The 22,088-nt window shown below is 41.5% G+C and overlaps 1 protein-coding gene across 4 annotated transcripts in view; it reads left to right on the plus strand.

Moving 5' to 3' along the window:
• Positions 1-22,088, plus strand: part of ACOXL (acyl-CoA oxidase like) — a 357,812-nt gene that overhangs the window by 25,372 nt on the left and 310,352 nt on the right. For all 4 annotated transcript variants that reach the window (XM_027621418.2, XM_027621416.2, XM_027621417.2 and 1 more), the window contains exon 2: positions 11,424-11,520. In XM_027621418.2, the coding sequence (XP_027477219.1) occupies positions 11,446-11,520 (75 nt within the window). In that variant the 5' untranslated portion in view covers positions 11,424-11,445. The remainder of the gene's footprint in view (positions 1-11,423; positions 11,521-22,088) is intronic.

Raw genomic sequence — 22,088 nt, forward strand, 5'->3', positions numbered from 1 at the left:
GCGTACCTCTCCCTAGTGAGGAAGCCTGTCTGAGTTTGTTGAAAGTTTGTATTTTCATTTTGGGAGAGCGTATCTGTTCCTGTCCTCTGCTCATTTGGCCACATTTCTCCCTTTACTTCCTTCCTGCTCTCTTCCACCCTTTCCTCCTTGCATCCCCTCCCTGCTCCCTCCCTCCTGGGGACTTCCTCTCTCTGCCCACAGACACCCCACTTCTCAGTGGATTGTGCAGAGAGACCAGGTTCTTGCTCCTCTGCCTTCTCACCACCCCTGCAACTCCTCCCGACAGACCCAAGTTAAGGTGAATGCTAAACCAAAAGCTTTCTGTTCCAGAAAACAACCATGCCATCCCCTGGGAGGCAACAACAGCTCTGGCCACCTGAGGTCTAATGGTAACAGGTGAAACTTTCTTGTGTCACACTGTTTGGGGACCCTCCTTCGGCCCCTGTGTCTTCCAGGCTAGCGTCTGAGCTCCTGGAGGGTAGGAACAGGCCTGCCTTGTTTTGAATTCCTCGTGTTTAGCGTGGGGCAGGTGCTTAGCAGAAGCTGGGGAAGGAAGGCAGAAAGGAAGAATGGAGAGGGGACATCTCTTGGCCCACAGGCACCGCCTGGCAAGCTCACGACGCAGGGCTCTGGATTGCAAGTGCCTCCTGTCAGGGATTCCCGTCAGGTTTTTGTCTCTGGCTGGGAGTCTCTTTTCTTCCCCTTCCTTCCTTTCTATCTTCATGCCTTCTTCAAGCTACTTTCCTAGACTTTACCAATCAGCAAGTGTACTTCTCTGTGGTTGAGTGAACTTCACAGCGACAATTAGACCGCAGTGCTTAGAAAACCCTCCCTTAGCATTTTTCTGTCACTCTTGTTGGTTCAGGGCCTGTAGTCTTTGGCAGTTACCACAGGATGATTCAATGTTTCTGTTTCCACTCGGGGTTAGGTCCTCCAGGCTGTGCGGGGGCCGGGGGGGGGGGGGAGGGGGGGGTAGTGTGGTTTCAGGGGAGTGGGCGGAGCCTTTGGAAGTGGGCGGTCAGGTTGGTGATGGAGCTGTGGTAGTTACTAGAAGACGGAGGGTTTCTCAGCTCACTGCCTCTGGGGATCCATTCTTCACCACCGCCTTTTGTTGGTGTGAATTCTTGGCAGTGGGTTGCACCTCACTTCTTGATGGAGACAGAGCATTTTGATTTTCTGCCATTTCCAACCAGAAGAAATTGATAGGGGGGAGTTGATCCTGAGCCAAGCTGGAGCTGTCTCCTGAAGCAAAATTATAAAAAAGACCAGGATGGAGGAGGAGGTCACTGAAGCAGAGCCATGCTGGGAAACCAGAGTTGATTTTCAAGTTCTCGTCAGTCTTCATTCCAGAATTGTGGGTGCTGCCTAGAATCATGTGGTGGTCAAAGGCTGGGCACCAAGGATATTTCTCTTCATGAGGGCATTCAAATTTAGTGTCTAAAGATGTGCTTTCCATGACACCAAAACTGATTTTTGATTGAGATTCTGAGAAAAAAATACACACAACCACTTCTTTTTTTAAAGTTGTTTTTTATTTGTTGGGTTTTTAAAAGGTTTCCAAAAAATGCACAAAGATCTTTTTTGTTGTTGCTACTGTTGCCTTCTTTCTTGTCTCTTTTCAAAATGGACTTTGAATTTTGGAATAATTTTCAATTTCTAGAAAAATTGTGAAAATAACACAGAGCGCTCCCGTATGCCCCTCAGCCAGTCTCCGCCTATTGCTCATGGCTAATATAACCACAGCACATTTATCAAAACTAAGAAAGCAGCATTGGTCCATTACTATTACCTAAACTCTAGACTTGATTAGAACTTTCTTACTCTTTCCACCAGTGTTCTATTTCCATTCCAGGATCCCACCCAAGATGCCACACTGTGTTTTGTTACCATGTTTGTTTGTTTGTTTAGTGTCCTCCTACTTGTGGCAGTTCCTCAGTCTTTCCACGTTTTTCATCACCTCGCCATTTTTGAAAAATATTGGTCATGTATTTTGTTGAATATCCTTCAGTTTGGTTCGTCTGGTGTTTTTCTGATGTCTAGGCCAAGGTTATGGGTTTTGGGGAAGACCATGAGGGCAAGTGCCCTTGTCAATCTTAGCAAGGTGTGCATACTCTTAACATGGCTTGTCAGTGGCGCTATTAAGCCTGATCAGCTGGGCAGGGTAGCGTTTATCACATTTCTTCCTTGTAAAATCACCTCTTCCCTCTGCAAGCAGGTCCCTAAGTGCAGCTGACACTCGGGGTGGTAGTGGTGGTACAGAGACTGGTAAGCTCAGCCTGCTAGAGGGGACAGCGGCTACACAAATTATTTTTTACAGGCAGTTTGTCTCTTTCCCCTAATGTATTTACTTATTTAAACCACTTATTTGTATCAGTATGGACTCATATATATTTATTTTATGCTTTGCGTAGTCCATTATTTATTTTGTTGTTCAGATTGTTCCAGCTTTGGCCATAGGGGGCTCTTATAGTTGGCTCCTCTATCCCTTTGACATGCCCCACCATTTTGGGATTTTTTTTGAAGGACTTCTTTACTTTCTGATACCACAAGATGCTCCAGGCTCATCTATTTTCTCTGCCCTGTCCTAGAATCAGCCATTTCTCCAATGAGCCCATGTTCCTTTTATTTGAGAATAGTTTCTAGAAACAAAGATGTGTGCTTGAAGGTCTCATTTTTACATAAGGAAATGATGCCCTACCACAATTCCCCTTTTGGTCGTCTACTTCCTTCCAGTATTTTATTTTTAAAGATTTTAAACATGCAGTGGAATTGAAAGACTTTAACATTGAGTTCCTTAAATGTACCACTTAGATTCTACCATTAATGTGTTACTGTATTTGCTATATCACATATTTGCTCATTTACTTATCCCTTTATCCACCGTATTTCATTTTTTGGATGCATTTCAAAGTCGCCGAAATAAATAAATAAGTACACTCCTTTCCCTGAAATAATTCAGTGTGCAAATCATTAACAAGACTTCAATATGTGTTCAGGCTTTTGTTTTGTTTTGTTTTTTGCTGTAAAATGCAATGCAATGCAAAAATCTTAAATGTACACACCTATGTAACTCAAGCCCCTATAAAAATATAGAACATTACCATCACCCCAGAAATTTCCCTCATGTCCTTTCCACTCAATCCCTGCTCTTATTCTCCCAGAAGTAACCACTGTTCTGTTTTTTTTTCTACTATGTTTTAATTTTGTCTGTTTTAGAATTTAAAGTAAGTGGAATAGCACAATATGTTCACTCAGCATATATTTGGTGGTATGTTAATTCAATTTAATCCTCTATAGCGGTGAAAATGAATGATCTACAGCTAGAGTAGACAGCAAAGATGAATCTTATTAGCCATGTTGAGCAAAAGAAATGAGACACAAAAGAATACAAAAGGTCTAATCCCCGTTCTTTAATATTAAAAAGCAGTCAAAAATAATTTATGGAGTCCCAAGTCAGGAGAGCACCTAGTGGGCAGGGAGAGAGGGAGTAATGACTGACAAGGAGACAGGGGGGAGAATCTGTGTGCTGGTGATATAATGTGATTCTCCTTGACTCGGGTAGGGATTGTACGGGTGTATTTTCTTTGTGAGAATTCATTAGGCTATAATTTTATGACTCATGCCTTGTTCTTGGTGTATTACATGTTATTAAAGTGTTTAAAAATAAGAGACTAGTTCATGCCCATCAGTTTTGTGTGTGTGTGTATGTGTGTATGACAATACCATGTGTATTAGTTATCTATTGATATGTAACAAATTACCTCAAAACTTAGCATCATAAACACTAATGTGTATTATCTCAACGGTTTCTGTGGGTCAGGAATTTCAGAGCATCTTAGCTGGGTGGCTCTGGGTCTGTCATGAGGTTGCAGGTAGGATTTTGGCCAGGTCTGAAGTCATATAAAGGCTTGTCTGGGGCTGGAAGATCCACTCTCTCAAAATGGTCCACCCACATGTCAGTTTCTGCCCGTGGGGACCTCTCCACAAAGCTGTCCTCGTATCATGGCAGCTGGCTTCTTGAAGAGCAAGTGATTCAAGAGAGCTCAGCATAATGTTTTCTAGGTTCATACACGTCAAGTATGTGTATCACTCATACGTTCCTTTTTATCACTAAGCAGTATTCCATTTCATGACTAAACCAGTTTATTTCTCTGTTCTCCTAGTGATGGGTACTTGGGCTGTTTCCAGTTTGGGGCTATTATGAATAAGTTGATACGAACCTTCTTCTAGAAGAATTTTGTGAGCATTTTGTTTCTCTTGGGTAAATATCTAGGAGTATAATTGTTAAGTCATAGAGTTAGGTATATGTTTAATTTTATGAGAAATTGACTAATAGGCCTTTTCCCAAAATGACTGTATCATTATATATTTTCACAACAAAGTATGGGAGTTTCAGTTGTTCTATATCCTTGTTAACATATTATTTTTTTTTTAGCCATTCAGGTGGGTGGATGGTGGTATCTCATTGTGGTTTTAATTTCCATTTCCATGGTGACCAGTGTCACTGAGCACTTTCTGGTGTGCTTATTGGCCATTTGTGTATCTTCTTTCGTGAAGTGACTGTTCCCATCTTTTGGAGGGCATCTATTTGTGTGTGTGTGTGTGTGTGTGTGTGTGTGTGTGTGTGTGTGTGTCATTCACACGCATCATTTTGTGTAACCACCAACACAATCAGGACATGGAACTGTTCCGTCACCATAGAAGCTTCCTGTTTCTCCTTTAGAGTCAGATTCTCCCCATCACTCTACTCACTGGCGGCCACCAATGTATTCCTCATCGCTATAATTTGTCATTTTGAGAATGTCATAAAATTGGAAACATATGTGGCTTTTTGAGATTTGCTTTTTTTCTCCTCAACACAGAGTCTTTGTTCAAGTCGTGTGTAGCAGGAGTTCCCTCCATTTTATTGCTCAGCAGCCCATGGTGTAGATGTCACACACTTCTGTCCCCAGTTGAGGGACATTTGGATTGTTTCTAGTTTTTGGCGATTGCAAATAAAGTTGCTGTAAACACTCATGTATCACTGTTGGTGTAAACAAAGGATTTCATTTCTCTTGGGTAAATACCTGGGAGTGGGATTGCTGAGTTATGTAAGTGTATGTTTCATTTTAAAAGACACTGTCCAACTCTTCCCAAGTGGCTGTACTATTTTTTATTCCCACCACCAGCAAAGGAGGGATCCAGCTGCTGCTCGGCATCCTCCTTAACACGTGATATTGTCAGTATTATTTCTTTTAGCCATTCTAGTAGGTGTTTACCATTAGATTTTTTTTTTTAAGTTAGTACCTTGTAGTTTGGTTTTAATTCCACATGTGAGTCTTCCCAGATAGGTGTCTTACTCATGCTGGATGTCTACACCCCACACCTCTCTCAGGGAAGATGAAATTAGTATCTTTTGTTTCAGTTCTTGCTTGTGGCATATCCTAGCTCAGAGGTTTTCAAGCTTGTTCTTAGTCATGGCACCATTTTGTTTTTGTTTTTGTTTTCAAGCTAAATTCTCCACGTAACACTAAAAGATAAGTCAGATGATGGCAGAGCTGCTAGGGGAAGAATTGGGCCCTCACAGCTGTCCTCAAGGTGTCCCCTAGCTCCTAATCTTCACATTAACACCATCCACCCAGGATCTGGCCAAGGCTCTTAATTCCATAGGGCCTCTGTCTGCAATCTGAGGTATAGAGAATATTTGCCATATCTTCATATATTACAGATTCAAGAAGACAGAGAAATTATATACGTTAAAATACAAAAAGTCATTATTGCTCATGATTTATACCCCATTGTTAAATAAATGACGTCTGAGGTGGCCTATTAAAATTGTTAAACGTGGAGGTTGATATTTGAAGACAGAAAACACGCAGATATTCATGTTGTGTAGGGGTTTGGAGAGCTTGGCCGGGGGGGATGTTCCTAAAATCCTGATCTTTTTCCATTGCAGAGATCGTTACTTTTTTATTGAAAAGTGTTAAGAATTTACACATTCTTATTAAGATAATCAGGTGCTCAAGCTTTCAGGCAGGTTCTAAGACTTCACCCAGCTTTATTTGTTCCAGGAGTACTTGGTGGCGGCCATTCAAGTGAAGAACAATTGCCATCTAGTGGTCATTTTAAGTGTACAATTGAAAATATCTAAAAAAAATTTTTTAAACGTCTTTTTTTAAAAGGTCTTTTAATATGATCTAAAAGTTGGAACACATAAAAAGGTAGAGTACTATTTCCCATTTGCCAAGTTTCTCCCTCTTCCGCCCCACATACACAAAAGGTAAACACTGTTAGTAGTTTCTGGTGTTTCCCTTAAGAGAATAAAAAAATAGCAACAACATATAGGCAAGCAACTATGTAGTCTTCTTCCCCACCCCCCTTTTTAACATCTAGTACAGCAGTAAAAGTAATATATTTACTTGTTTGCACCTTGCTTCTTTTCATTTAAACATCTTGGCAATTTCCTTACATAGGCGTATAGACAGATTTTCCTTTTTATGTAATAATCTCACTGTTAGGCTAGACCGTACTTCACTCAATCACTCATCTTTTAGATGTTTGCAGTGTTGTGCTATTTCTGCCCATGTAACATTAAACTCATCTCTGGTAGTGCATTTTGGGAGTGAGGGTGGGCTGGGGAATGGGATAGACCTCTAATTAAAATGTCTTAACTTGTCTCTGTTGGAAAATGTTTTTTAATGTCTCTTGATCCACATTTTTCTATTTTGAATACAGAATTTCTTTAACTTGGGTATTAATAGTTGAGAACTATTTATTAGTAACCCAGTTTTCTTGAGTTCTGTTTATGTTATAGTTTTTAAATAATTTCTCAGTTCCTTTGGCCAATGTGTGTATTATTTGTGCATTCACTGTCCTTGCCTGATCTTGCAGTCTGTCTTCTTTGTTCTGCGCAGATTAATATAAAATCATTACTCAAACTTGACTCCTATGAGGTGCTTGGTATCAGTATGAGCAGGAAGCTTAATTTAATATGAGAATAGATGTGAATTAAAATTTTAAAGTAGATGAATAACAACCATTCTATCAAAAAGTTACTGGAATGGAAATGTGAAGGAAATAGCTAATAACTTATGTTTTAGAATCTTGTCTGTATAACATACTTCATGGCATTCCCATAGGCTTTACTGTCTGGTTTTGTAGGGTGAAATGTCTCTTGATTCCCCTGCTCAGTGGGGAGTCTGCTTCTCTCTCTCCTGCTGCCCCTCTCCCCCATGCTCTCTCTCTCTTTCTCCCCTTCTCTCTCAAATAAATAAAATCTTTAAAAAAAAACCCCACACAGTACATATTTCTGTTTGTTCAAGTCTTTTCGTGTGTTCTTCAGGAGTGTTTTACAGTTTTATTCATATAAGTACAGCTAAAAATTTATTCTTAAGTATATTTTTCTTTTGTTTTATAACTTTGGCAAGTGGAATCTTTTTTTCCATGTATTTTCAAACTCTTTATATAACCATATGAAAGCTACTGACTTTGATTACCTGTATTTCTTGCCAAGCTATTCTTTTTTTTTTTTTTTAATTTATTTATTTGACAGAGAGAGACACAGCAAGAGAGGGAATACGAGCAGGGGGAGTGGGAGAGGGAGAAGCAGGCTTCCCGCCGAGCAGGGAGCCCGATGTGGGGCTCGATCCCAGGACCCTGGGGTCATGACCTGAGCCAAAGGCAGACACTTAACAACTGAGCCACCCAGGTGCCCTTGCCAAGCTATTCTTGTTTGCAGTAATTTTAGTTGGTGGTCTTGAGGGTTCCAGGTACATAGTCATATTGTATCAATTAGCTCTGATGCAAAACATAGTGGTTCAAAAACAATACACATTTATTATTGATCATGAGTTTGTGGGGGCTGAGAGGTTCTTCTGACCTTGGCTCATTCACGAAGTCAGCTGTGATAGACAGTTTTGATCTTGACCAGGCTCTTCCAGTGTGGGCCTTGCCTGGAGGTAGGCTGATCTAGGATGGCCTTGGCTGAGACAACTGGGCTCTCCTCACATGTCTCTTACTTTATACCTTCTGTCCACATGGCAAACTAGCCTAGGCATGTTCTTAGATTAGCTCAAGCATATGTCTGTGGGATTGCAGAGGAGTAAGAGAGGACGGGAAATGTATAAGTACTTTTCTAAGCCTTTGCTTTCCTCAAATCTACCAGTATCTTAATGACCAAAGCAAATCATGTTGCCAAACCCAGATTCAAGCAGTGGGGAGGTATACTCTGCCTCTTTATGAGAATTGCAGGGTCAAAGGGCAGGGATCAGGGGAGGTCTAGCATAGGGGCCATTAATACAATCAATGAAACACATGGAACATCTGTATGTAGTTCTCCCTGTTTCTTTCTAATTTCAGTTTCTCTAATTGCTTTCCCTTGTCGAATTGCATTGGCTAATACCACCAGAGCAATGTTGAACAACCACCTCTTGTGATTTTTTTCAGAGCCAGATTTTAGATTTATTACTTATACTTTTTCTGTTTTGATTTTCTACTTTTCTTGTGATAATTTATTTTTTTCTCCTTTCTTTTTTTTTCTAGCTTTAGTCAGCTGCTTAGCAGTTAATGTTAATACCCTAACCTGATTCCTCTACCAAACCTGTACACTCATCTCCTAGCTGCTGTCAGTGTTGACTGGTACCAACTCACAACTGAACTTCCTTGGAATTGTCCTTGATGTATGCGAGTTACCTTCCCAGGAAATGGCTGAGGTTATGCTTTCTGCCCATGACTGAAGGACAGGATGGGACCACTCCACGGTGCCATTTATACTCCAGGGTGTCCCACTGAATCAGGCTAAGGCTAGACTTCAGCTGAGCCCACATTTTGCAAGCTCCCCAGCACCCTGTGTGCTCTGAAGACCTCCTGCACTCACTGATGCCCAGAACCCTACTGCATACCCACATTGCCAGTTGCCAGTGGCTTGCTCTTTTTCTCCATTTTTCTTATATGATCACTGTATCAATTCTATGCTAGTATGTTTTTATTACTTATAATTGGATGATTTGGATATAATTGAATGATTTCTGGTCTGGCTTTTCTAAGAGGTTTCAGGGTTGGGGAGCAGGAGAAGCTGAGATAGGGGTCCAGGATAGTCCCTTTTCACAACATAAGAACTTTTCCCTTCCCTGCTGTGGCAGAGATAGACTGCTTCTTTCAAACATGGCCTGTCCATGTGACTGCATGTTGCCCTGACCCTGAACTTAGCTCAGGGGCCAGCGAACCTTCTTATCTGCTTGCTTGTTGCCTTTCCTGTCTTGCTGTTCTAGATCAGAGCTACAAGTTTTACCTCTCAATGTGTACAGCTTACATTTATTTAGAAAGTGAATTTTTACCTGCATTTTTTCAGAGTTGCCACCGTTTGGCCCTTGTGCTGTGTGAGATCTCTTTCTGTGGTTACTTGCGTTGTGTTACTTGCTACTTCCTCCTGCCCAAATCCTGCATCAACTCAGACACGTTTTACTTCTATGTTAGTATCTGGAGAGTTTTCCGGACTCCTAGTTTCATTGACAATAGAATGTTTATGTTCTTTCTTTTTTTTTTTTTTTTAAGACTTATTTATTTATTTGAGAGAGAAAGAGAGAGAGCACACAGAGGGAGAGGGAGAAGCAGACTCTCCGCTGAGCAGGGAGCCCAATGCAGGGTTTGATCCCAGGACCCTGGGATCATGACCTGAGCCAAAGGCAGACGCTTAATGACTGAGCCACCCAGGCACTCCAGAATGTTTATTTTCTGTTCTCCTTAGGAAAAATGTTGATTTTATGCAGTAATGCTTATACTGAAATCTCTACTAGTTGCTCTGAGATCAGGTCTACTAGCTGACTCAAAAAAAACCAAAAAAAGCAAGATTCTTCTGTTAGGGGGTTTCTGTGTCCTTTCTTTTTTGGGGGGTGGGGGTGGGTTGTTTTTTTTTTTTTTTTTACATTCTATGATGAATGGTGGGTCCCCTTGGATTTTTTGTTACCTGCCAACTGAATGGATGAGAGAAACCCAAGATGGTCTAATTGGTTCTTGTTTGGTCTGGGGCAATTGGCCAGCAGGTTATTTAGGAAAAATGTTTAAATGTGAGACACTGCTGGTCCTGAGGGGCTACACAGTTCAAGACTTGGACCCTACACCCATGCAGTTTGTATTTCTTATTGGGAATGAACTTTACATAGGGATAGTGTATGTGGTTGGGGTGCTTTTTCGGATATACCTGAGAACACAGTCTCCAGGATCTAGTCATGAAACTATAGGAAACAAAGAAATTTAAGCTCAACCATCATTTAATGTGGTGTACTGTGGCCAGGCCTTGGGTTGGTGCTGAGACTGTAAATATGGATCTAACACCATTCCTGCCCTTGAAGAGGAGGAGGAGGAGGAGGAGGAGGAGGAGGGATGAAGAAGCAAATGAAGGCAGATTAATAATATTGAGCACTTACTATATATATGCAAGCACTGGGATAAGCACTTGAGGTGACAGTCCTCTGAGTTATGTGCAATTATCAGTCCCATCTAGAGGACAGAGGTACTGGGAGGCCAGGTCACTTGTTGTTGGTCACACAGTTAGTGACAGAGCCAGGTATCAAACCTGGGTGAGGTTTCTTCCAGGCTCAGGCTATGCTTTGCATTTAAGCATTTTCAGTGGCGAGTGTAAACTCCCCTCCTGTGTCAGTTTAAAGTTCACTGAGAAACAGACACCAAGATGGGACTAAATGAGCAAATGGCTTATGGGGTGGGGAGGAGCGGAGCACTTGAATCTGTGAAGGATGATGGGAAGGAGCTGGGGGAGGGGGGAAAAGCTTCGGAATGTGTGTAGGCAGGTCTGACTCTGTGAAATGAGAGAGCAGAAAGGGCACAGTGGGGTATTAAGAAAGCCTCAGTGGGCCAGTTGAGGGGGGGGCTGGGTCTCCTGGCATAAGTTGCCTACTGGGCAGTAATGGCCCTAATCAAGAAGCTTGTCCTACTCAATCACCAGCTGGGAGCAGCCCTAGAGGAAAGTCGCCTGGGGTGAGTGCCACAATTAATTCCAAGGTATGGCAGCTGGAGGTTGTTGGTGGGTTCTCTTGAGGGAAACTCTAAGTGACACTCCTCGTGGCCACTACAGTCCACCCCTTGTACCACATAGATCAGTCCTTCTCTCCCATCTTCCCAAATGCTATTCTTGAGTCATCTCAGAAACATGAAAATCTTTTGTCCCCGCAGAGAGGATATTGGAGTTCTGTTTTAAGGTCACCCTGTTAGGAAATCCCTTCCTTCTTTCCTTCTATTTTGACCCCGCTGTATTGAACACAGGGTCTGCGTTACACACACAGTAAGCCTTCTTTGACACACAGTATCAAACAAGAGCTGTAAAGAGATGTAACAAAGCTGTCTGTTCTATCAGATACCTTGGTCCAAAGGCTCTACTCAGAGTCACCAAATCAAGGTTTTAACACCCATTTTATGTTTGTTCTTCGCAGGTATGATTTAAGTCTGGATGAAATGAGAGCTTTGACCTTTCAGAGAGTGAAGTTTATCATGGGGCTACCTCTGTTAAAACGTGCAATTCAGGAACAGGTAAGTTTAAATGTTATTTTGCTGTGATGTGTGTATGAGTGAGAGAGAGAGAGAGAGAAAGAAAAAGATTTTATTTTTGTTTTGTTTGTTTTTGTGACTTGTGGGAGCACGTTTATTTTGTCCCAGGGAAAACTGTCATCATTATGGGGGAATGCCTTCTTCAGCCCCTTTTTTCTGCCCCACTCCCTGATAACCTAATTGATCTTCTTCCCTTGGCCCACACATTCACATCTCCCAAGATCACAGGCAAGGGGGTAGGGGAATCAGCAGAAGTAATGCTATACATGTTCACAAAACAAATATAATTTGGGGCATAAAATTCAAATATCTGAGAAATGTAATGAACTAATTTTATAGGCTTTTAAAAAATGTAGGAGTCTTGTTTGAACACTGCCATTCTAAACTCAGTTAAATTATTTTAGTCAGTTTAGCCTCATTAAAAAGAAAGAAGGAAAGAAAGAATATGTGATTAGGGAACTCCTTCATGATGCGAACATTAGGAGCTATATATTTTAGCCACATTTAAATCGATTTCCATTTCATTCAGCTTAATGGCTTCCTTAAACTGAACACTTTACATTAAACACAATGAAACAAAACAATTCCTGGTGAGAGCCCTAGGAGAGGGGCTTGAACTGGGGAGAAGCTTCAGCTTGTAGATGGCTGAGGAGTGGAGCTTGGCCCTCTTCTTGCCCAGCACAGTCTGTGGAGGAGGAGTCTGAGGACTGAGGTGGTGGGGGTCTTCCCCATTCAGGGGGCCACTGAAGGCTTAGTTCTCTGTGGAATGTAGATCAGAGCCAGTGGGGGGCCTGAGGTCCATGTTCAAGAATAGATCCTTACCCTGTCACCCCTCCTTTGGTTGGCTGTCCCAAAGAGGCAAGGAGGGACCTCAGCATCTTCTTGTCAAAAGGCAGAGCTCTGGTCCCTCCTGTTGAAGTACTGCAGCCACCTCCAAGGTGACAAGGGCACACTTAGATGGAGAGGAAGGAAGGAAAATACCCACATCATGTAGGGAAGGGTACTTACCAAGCCCGAAGAATCATTTCATACCAAGCAGTTTGGCAAAGTGGATTTCAAGCCAGTAAACTGCCTCTCAATGGAACAAACATTTTGAGCTGTGAATACAACCAATAAAGAAAAAAAAAAACCCTCAAAAGACCCCAACCCTCTTTGGTTTCAGCCACTTTATGAGAGTCTGGCCTCCAGTACATCTGGCATGGGGCTTGTTGGAAGGTGAAATCTTGACATGTGGTCAGTCTCCTGGTCTCTTAATCAGTCCAGTATGTCCTGTGGCTTAACTTAGTGTCAATATTCAAGACCCGGATGAGGGTTGATCCTTTAGTGAAGTTTACTAATTGCTGCTTATCCCCCTGAGTCTAAAGGATTAGCCTGTGTAATCTTGCTCCTGATGAAGCTGTTGGTCCCTGGATCCAATTATCTTCCTGTATTTGTGGCTCCCTTCGCAGTCTTCGGCAGCCCGGAACACCCCGTCCTGGGTGATTAGGTATAGTTCCTGCAGCAGTCACAGGATTGGCCCTAGACAATCCCTCCAGTTCATTTCTGTGAGTTCCTTCAGCCTATCTGGCGCTTCTCTCTGTGTGAATTCACAAAAGCCAATGAACCTGAAGGAAATTAAACGAGTCGGTCGTCAGTGTGGCCGGCTCATCTCTTCGGGTGGATGTCGTGAAACTCAGCAGCACATCTGTGTTTGAAGGCTCTCAAATTCCACCCTGTAAACAGCTGGAGAGGCTGTCCACATCCAGTAATTCTAGAAGAAGTGTTACATGATTCATTCTGCCTCTTAATAAAAATATTGAGTCATGGCTGTACTGCCTGCTCAGAGAGCGTTCCAGGTCTTTCCATCCTTCCCTGGCCCCCATTTCGTGTTGCTGTTAGCTTTTGTGGATGATCCAATGAACTCCAAGGCAGAACGCTCTGTGTAATGTGTAATGATGATGTTCTCGAGGACAAATGAGGAGTGAGCCTCATTCGTTCCAGGTCTCTATGGACAGTCCACGGGCCAAGAATAAGCCATTAAAATATTTCCACTCTGCATTTTCCCCTCTGCCATCTGCAATAGATTTGAGATGTTCTAACAATTTCAAAAGGAAAAAAACAATATCTGAGTCTGATTACAGAGTATACACACATGTGTGTGCACGCACACACACAGGGTGAATAACATCATTGCATCTCACAGACTTTTTCTGCACCTGTTTCCAGTGATACCACATTTGTGCCCTTCAGGCAACTGTCCCTTCTTCCCTTGCGGAAATCCTGCAGGGGGGTGGGGTAAGTCACCGTATTTCCAGAGATGGGGAGACAGAGGACCCAGGTGGGAGATCTACTCTATGGCAGCACTGAGACTGGAGCTGACAGAGGCTGACCCCCTGCACCCAAATCACCATAACCAATGATAACAGCTCAGACTTACGGAGTACCTATCTTAGGCCAGTCACAGCGCTAATGGATGATCTCATTTAATATCCACAACATCCAGAATGGTATTCCCATTTACAGATGGGTAAATTGAAGACTGGTAATTGGCCTGGGGCTATACAGCTAGTAAATTGTATATATAACTAGTGGAACACAGATTAAAACCCAGCTGGTCCTGCTGAGTCCACTTCAGTCTGGTGGTTCTTGCCCCTGGCTGCACACTGGAATTCCCTAGGGAATTTTCCAAACTCCTGCTGTTTGGGCTTTGGCTCAGGCCAATCAAATCAGCATTTAAATTTTCCAGGTGATTCAGTGTGTGTCCTTTCTTGGCTTGAATACTGCTCTCCGTTATCCCTCTTTCCTGGTATTCTGTACTGTCTACCCTGAATTGTTCCCATTCAGCATTTGGTCTCTGGCAATCATGGTTCTGGGCTGACTTATAGGAATGCTCCATCCCAACATTTGCTTTCCCCAGGAGGAAGACAGTTGGGATCAGGATGTTCCTGGCCAACAGGACTGAGGAGTGGGGGCAGATATTTGAATAATGAAGCACCCATTGTATAACTGATGCTCACCCACTCCCTCCCCATCATCTTATCTCTCACTCTGAACTCTGCTTGTTCCCATCCCCATGATCCACAGCAGTGCTGGGCATGGCAGCATCATTATTATCTAAACCAGTGGTTCTCAAGGTATGGTCTGAGGACCCCTGGGGGTACCCAAGACCCATTCAGGTACTACCTGAAAAGTAGGTGTCCAACTATGTGTGCATGACACCAGATTTTCATCATGAACTTCAACCAAAACAACATATGGTAACAGATGGAGTGTGGAAGCGGATGTGAGAGTCTAGCTGTCTTTCATTAAGCCAGATGCTACAATAACTTGTAAAATATAAAACAATGTCATTCTTCTCACTTATTTTTTTGGAGGTTTGGAAATTATGGTTATTTTTCATAAGAATTATGTTATTTACATGTAATCAGTATAGTATTGTTATTTTTAACATAAAATTTAAAAAATTCTCAGTTTTAATTTCTAGTGTGGTAAATTTTTTTTTTTTTAAGATTTTGTTTATTTATTTGACAGAGAGAGACACAGTGAGAGAGGGAACACAAGCAGGGGGAGTGGGAGAGGGAGAAGCAGGCTTCCCGTGGAGCAGGGAGCCCGATATGGGGCTTGATCCCAGGACCCTGGGATCATGACCTGAGCTGAAGGCAGACGCTTAATGACTGAACCACCCAGGCGCCCCTCTAGTGTGGTAAATTATGGACATAGCCTGCATAAACAAAAGCTCTTTGGAATCTTTGACAATTTTTAAGAATGTAAGCAGGTCCAGAGACCATAAAATTTGAGAACCACTGATCTAAATCATCCACTGTTTTTTCTCAGAAAGTCCACTCTCAGATCAGCTTGAAAGGGAACTGGCAGGAGACTTATATTTATTATACCATGGCTTTCCATTTATATTATATTTATTATAATATAATTATTATTTCAATCAGAATTTTAGTCTCAGTTTGGGATGGTTTTTGTTTTTGTATTTAAAGAAATACCAGGTGGATGATCATATCTAAAATGGAATAAGATTCTGAGGTCAGCTCACCTTAGAAGGCATTTGGGAATGCGGAGAATGGTTGCATTCCTAATTAACCCCTAAAAAAAGGAGCAGCCTTTCCCAGGAAGTTACATGGAGGCCACGGGTGTGTTGTGGAGAAGGAGCTCAGTAGAGAATATGCCAAGAAGGTGAGGATGTCTCCTCTGCCACTAGCCCTTTACACCAGCCCATCCCGCCCAGGCCTGCTCTGCTGCCCACACAAACCAGTGCCAGCCCTGATTGGTCCTGCAGACCATGACCAAGTACACCTCCCCCGCCCCATCTCAGTACTGGCTCCTGACCTACTTTGAGCTCTTGGCTCTAAAACCCTAGCCTTGGCTCTGCCCTTGGCCCTCTGGCTTCTGTTTGTACTGGAACCCAGGCTTTTCCTAGTGGGTTGTGACAGGCTGCCCCTAGCTCTCAGTCTTGTGTGCTGCCTTTGGCAGGAGTCCCTGTCCCGGCTCCAGCTCTATGGACTTGGACCCTGGCCACTTGGCCAGCCCTGGCCACAAGGGATGCCGTGGAGGATTTGAGCAGAGATGACAGGACAGAGTGGCCTGTTTACAGAAGTTCCTCTATGTAGATTGGCAGCTAATGGCCACAGGAAATACTTGAAAGAGCGTGCCAGGGAGTGAGTTGGGATCCACGCAGGGACGGACTCTAGGGTAGCCGGCATCCTGGTGTTCTTTATTTACTGCACTGTGAACAATTTGGTTTAATGAAGACTTCTTATTTTGAGGCTTAGTTATTATTCTTACAGTGAAATATTAGGTTAAAAATAACAATAATTATTACTTGCTATAATTTGCTAAGTCCCTTCTATGTGCCAGGTGAGGCGATTCATTCATTTTACAACCATTTACTGAACATCTATGATAAGCCAGGCATTGTTCAAGAGGCAGTGAACAAAGGGGGCAAAACATAACCTGTTTTTATGGAACTTCTAGTCTGGGAGGGGGCAGACAATAAAATAATGAACAAGTAAATTTATGGTACATCAGATGGTTGTCGATGCTGCCGATAAAAATCAAACATGGTGAATAATAAAATGATTGGAAACACTTAAATAATCAAACATGGTAAATTGGAGAAGAAGTAAAACCGTCTCTCTTCACAGATAACATGATCTTATATGTAGAAAACCCTTTTACAGTAAAATTAATGTAAAATAATGCACTTTCCATTAACCTAAAAGTAAGCTCATGCAATAAACTGTTCATCAATATGATACATTCATCATTACATGCTGTCAATATTGATAAGTTATGTGATTACACTAGTAATCAAAAAAATTTCCAAAGTACCTAGGAATTTGGTAGGAAGCATGAGCTGCCAAGAGAAAAGGTATTAAATTTAAGGCAAGAATTTGGAAAATCCCAAACTGTCAGAATACTACACTGATGTTGTTGTAAAGGGAGAAAAATATCCTTAGACAGAGCCATGAGAATGTCACCTTTCATTGTTCCTGATATTGGGCTTTCCTGGCATGGTCAAGGCTCCTGGGGAGACCAGAAGTACAATGGCTACATTCTAGCCTTTGTTACAGACTTCTCCCAGCACTCTGCTCAGGTGCCCTACTATGTGGCCCCAGCAGAGGATCAGCAGAGAATAAGGAACCGGCAGAGAGTAAGAAAAGATAGGTGTGGAGGCCATGGTTAGAAGTTTGGATTTTCTTGCAAAAGTAACTGTAGTCACTGGGGAGTTTTCACAGTAGTAGTGGGGAGGGGGAGGAGAAGGGGAAGCACAGCATGATGTTTATTTTTAAAATATCATCGTGCCTTGATCAAAATTTACAAGTTGATTCAAAAACACATATATGGAAATGCAGAAGACCTGGAATTGTTAAAGCAATTCTGAAAAAGGACGTATTTGGAAGACTTTCACTACTTGATTTCAAGACTTATTATAAAGCTACTCAGGATTATGTGGTATTGGCATAACGACAGACAAATAGATGAATGGGACATTGCGGAGAGTCCTGAAATAAACCCATACATATATGATCAATTGATTTTTTAACAATGTTGCCAAGGCAACTCAATGGGAAAAGAAAAGTCTTTTCAATGAATGGTTCTGGAACAAGTAGATAAATATATAGAAAAAAGTTAACCTTGATCCCTATCTCATACTACACACAAAAATAATTTGAGAGGTATTATATACCTAAACATAAGTTCTAAAATTATAAAGTTTGTAGAAGAACAAAGGGGAATGTCCTTCTGACTCTAGGATGGGCAGAGGTTTCTTAGAGAGGACCCCCCCCAAATGCTAAACATGTCAAAGAAAAAACTGATAAATTTGTCTTTATCAAAATCAAAAACTGTTTTTCATCAAAAGACATCATTAAGAGATTAAAAGGGCAATCCACAAACTAGGAAAAAGTATCTGCAGTGCATTTATCTGAAAAAAATTGTGTCGAGGTATGAAGAATTTGTACCCAGAATATATAAAGAATTCCTAGAGCTCAATGATAAAAGGACAAACAACCCAATCTAAAAAATGGGCAAAGGACCTGAACAGACACTTCATAGAAGTATATATGGCCAATAAGCATAGACAGATGTGCTCAGTACCTTTAGTCATCTGAGAGATGCATATTTAAACCATAACACTCCCTCTAGAATAGCTAAAAATGGAGTAGATGCACAGGACTGACAGGGATGCGGAGAAACCAGAAGTCTTCTGTATTGTTGATAGCAGTGTAAAATGGTCTAGCCATTTGAAAAACTGTTTAGTGGTTCCTTACAATATTAAACACAAACCTACCCTTTAACCCAGCAATTGCACCCCTGGGAATTTACAAAAGAGAAATGGAAACATATGTCACAAAAAAACTTACATGAATGTGTATATCAGCTTTACTCATAATAACCCCAGGCTGGAAAGAACACAAATGCTCATCAGTAAGAGATTGGACAAACTGTGGAATATTCATGGAAAACCACTGAGTCATGAGAAAGAACTACTGACACACAAATCAACAGGGATGCCTTATTTACACAAAAGAAGGCAGACACAAAAAGGTACATTCTGTGTGATTCATTTTATGTAAATTAAAGAACAGGCAAAGTTAATGGATGATGATAATATGGGAACAGTGGTTGCCTGTAGGGGTGGGGACTCTGAAAAGGGGCTTGAGGGCACTTTCTGGAGGAGATGGGAACATTCTATAATCTTAATTAGTGTGATGGTTACACAGGTAGATAACTGATCAGAACTCATGTGCTTAAGCTCTGTGCATTTCACTATATGTTTTACCTTAATAATAATAAAAAAGATCATAGTGTCTGATGTTTGGGGCAGAGTAGAGGCAGGGAGGCCAGCTGGGAGGCTGTTACGATAGTCCAGGCACAAGGTGATGGTGGGAGATGTATGAAGTGGCTTGACTTGGGATCTCTTTTCAAGGGAGGGTCAAGGACTGGTTAGCGTAGTAGGCAAGAGTCTCATTCAGGCTGGCCCCAGATGACTGGCCCCTGAAACCAATTTATTTATTTTATTTATATATTTTACTCTGTCCCTTCTTTTTCTAAAACATTTCAAGGTTAATTATAACAAAGGACATGTATTCAATTAAGACTGAGAAAACATAACCAAAATAGAAAATTGAAACCAGGAGGTAGAAGCAGGAAATATGCCAGTTTGGGAACTGATAATAGAAAACTAAGAGCAGGAATCTCTTTCTGTCCAGTACCCTTGGCTGGGGCTGCAGATGGGTTGCGAAGGAGGTGGTGGGGGTCTTTTAATATCAGAGAAAAGATGGCTCAAGCTGTGCTGAGTCAAGATGATTTTAGTTGAAGAAGAATATATGACTTGTGGAGACTCTCTGGGCTTATAAAACCAAAACGCACATTTTTGTAGAACTTGATTTATCACAGAATATTGCATCACAAAGGTCTGATACATGGAGTGCTCTCTAAAGAAATGGGGGCTATTTAGGGAAAACTACCTTTCTTCTGTTTGAGACAATCTATTATGCAGAAATGTAAATAGCTTGGGGTGTAATTTAGGATAAAATATAAGCCTAAGCATATTCTCCATGCGTTTATGGAATCATCATTTAAAATTAATACAAACTAATATTCTGACATGGGAATTGAGTTTGGTTTGAATATATCAAGTCTAAATGAAGGCAGCTATTGATATGTAGAAATACTGCAAAAATGTATGTCAAAAAACACATGTTGATTATTTAAATGATCATTTTCAGTACAGACGATTTATTATGTTGTCAGTTGAATGAGAGGGGAAACTTGTCAATATTAGACATTCTTTAATTAAGAACATTTAATGAATCAAAAATGAAAGAATTGAAAAAAAGAGAATTTGTGTGGAGAAGATACTAAAAATATATGCCGGTAAGGCAGTCAGTCAAATTAAGCCTAGTCTTAGTTCTGGAAATTTTGCTTGACTTCTTTTTTTTTTTTTTTAATTTTTTATTGTTATGTTAATCACCATACATTACATCATTAGTTCTTGATGTAGTGTTCCATGATTCATTGTTTGTGCATAACACCCAGCGCTCCACGCAGAACGTGCCCTCCTTAATACCCATCACCAGGCTAACCCATCCCCCCACCCCCCTCCCCTCTAGAACCCTCAGTTTGTTTTTCAGAGTCCATCATCTCTCATGGTTCGTCTCCCCCTCCGATTTCCCCCCCTTCATTCTTCCCCTCCTGCTATCTTCTTTTTTTTTCTTAACATATATTGCATTATTTGTTTCAGAAGTACAGATCTGTGATTCAACAGTCTTGCACAATTCACAGTGCTCACCATGGCACATGCCCTCCCCAATGTCTATCACCCAGCCACCTCCTCCCTCCCACCACCCACCACTCCAGTAACCCTCAGTTTGTTTCCTGAGATTAAGAATTTCTCATATCAGTGAGGTCATATGATACATGTCTTTCTCTGATTGACTTATTTCACTCAGCATAACACCCTCCAGTTCCATCCACGTCGTTGCAAATGGCAAGATCTCATTCCTTTTGATGGCTGCATAATATTCCATTGTGTATATATACCACCTCTTCTTTATCCATTCATCTGTCGATGGACATCTTGGCTCTTTCCACAGTTTGGCTATTGTGGACATTGCTGCTATAAACATTGGGGTGTACATACCCCTTCGGATCCCTACATTTGTATCTTTGTGGTAAATACCCAGTAGTGCAATTGCTGGATCGTAGGGTAGCTCTATTTTCAACTGTTTGAGGAACCTCCATACTGTTTTCCAGAGTGGCTGCACCAGCTTGCATTCCCACCAACAGTGTAGGAGGGTTCCCCTTTCTCCACATCCCCGCCAACATCTGTCCTTTCCTGAATTGTTAATTTTAGCCATTCTGACTGGTGTGAGGTGGTATCTCATGGAGGTTTTGATTTGGATTTCCCGGGTGCTGAGCGATGTTGAGCACTTTTTCATGTGTCTGTTGGCCATTTGGATGTCTTCTTTGGAAAAATGTCTGTTCATGTCTTCTGCCCATTTCTTGATTGGATTATTTGTTCTTTGGGTGTTGAGTTTGATAAGTTCTTTATAGATTTTGGATACTAGCCCTTTATCTGATATGTCATTTGCAAATATTTTCTCCCATTCTGTCGGTTGTCTTTTGTTTTTTGTGGACTGTTTCTTTTGCTGTGCAAAAGCTTTTTATCTTGATGAAATCCCAATAGTTCATTTTTGCCCTTGCTTCCCTTGCCTTTGGCGATGTTTCTAGGAAGAAGTTGCTGCGGCTGAGGTCGAAGAGGTCGCTACCTGTGTTCTCCTTTAGGATTTTGATGGACTCCTGTCTCACGTTTAGGTCTTTCAACCATTTGGAGTCTATTTTTGTGTGTGGTGTAAGGAAATGGTCCAGTTTCATTCTTCTGCATGTGGCTGTCCAATTTTCCCAACACCGTTTGTTGAAGAGACTGTCTTTTTGCCATTGGACATTCTTTCCTGCTTTGTCAAAGATGAGTTGACCATAGAGTTGAGGGTCCATTTCTGGGCTCTCGATTCTGTTCCATTGATCTATCTGTCTGTGTTTGTGCCAGTACCATACTGTCTTGATGATGACAGCTTTGTAATAGAGCTGGAAGTCTGGAATTGTGATGCTGCCAGCTTTGCTTTTCTTTTTCAATATTCCTCTGGCTATTCGGGGTCTCTTCTGGTTCCATACAAATTTTAGGATATTTGTTCCATTTCTTTGAAAAAAGTGGATGGTATTTTGATGGGGATTGCATTGAATGTGTAGATTGCTCTAGGTAGCATTGACATCTTGACAATGTTTGTTCTTCCAATCCATGAGCATGGAACGTTTTTCCATTTCTTTGTGTCTTCTTCAATTTCTTTCCTGAGTATTTTATAGTTTTCTGAGTACAGATCCTTTGCCTCTTTGGTTAAATTTATTCCTAGGTATCTTATGGTTTTGGGTGCAATTGTAAATGGGATCGACTCCTTGATTTCTCTCTCTTCTGTCTTGTTGTTGGTGTATAGGAATGCCACTGATTTCTGCGCATTGATTTTGTATCCTGCTACTTTACTGAATTCCTGTATGAA

This window comes from Zalophus californianus, chromosome 8 (genome assembly GCF_009762305.2).
Source record: "Zalophus californianus isolate mZalCal1 chromosome 8, mZalCal1.pri.v2, whole genome shotgun sequence".
In the NCBI taxonomy this organism is placed as follows: domain Eukaryota; kingdom Metazoa; phylum Chordata; class Mammalia; order Carnivora; family Otariidae; genus Zalophus; species Zalophus californianus.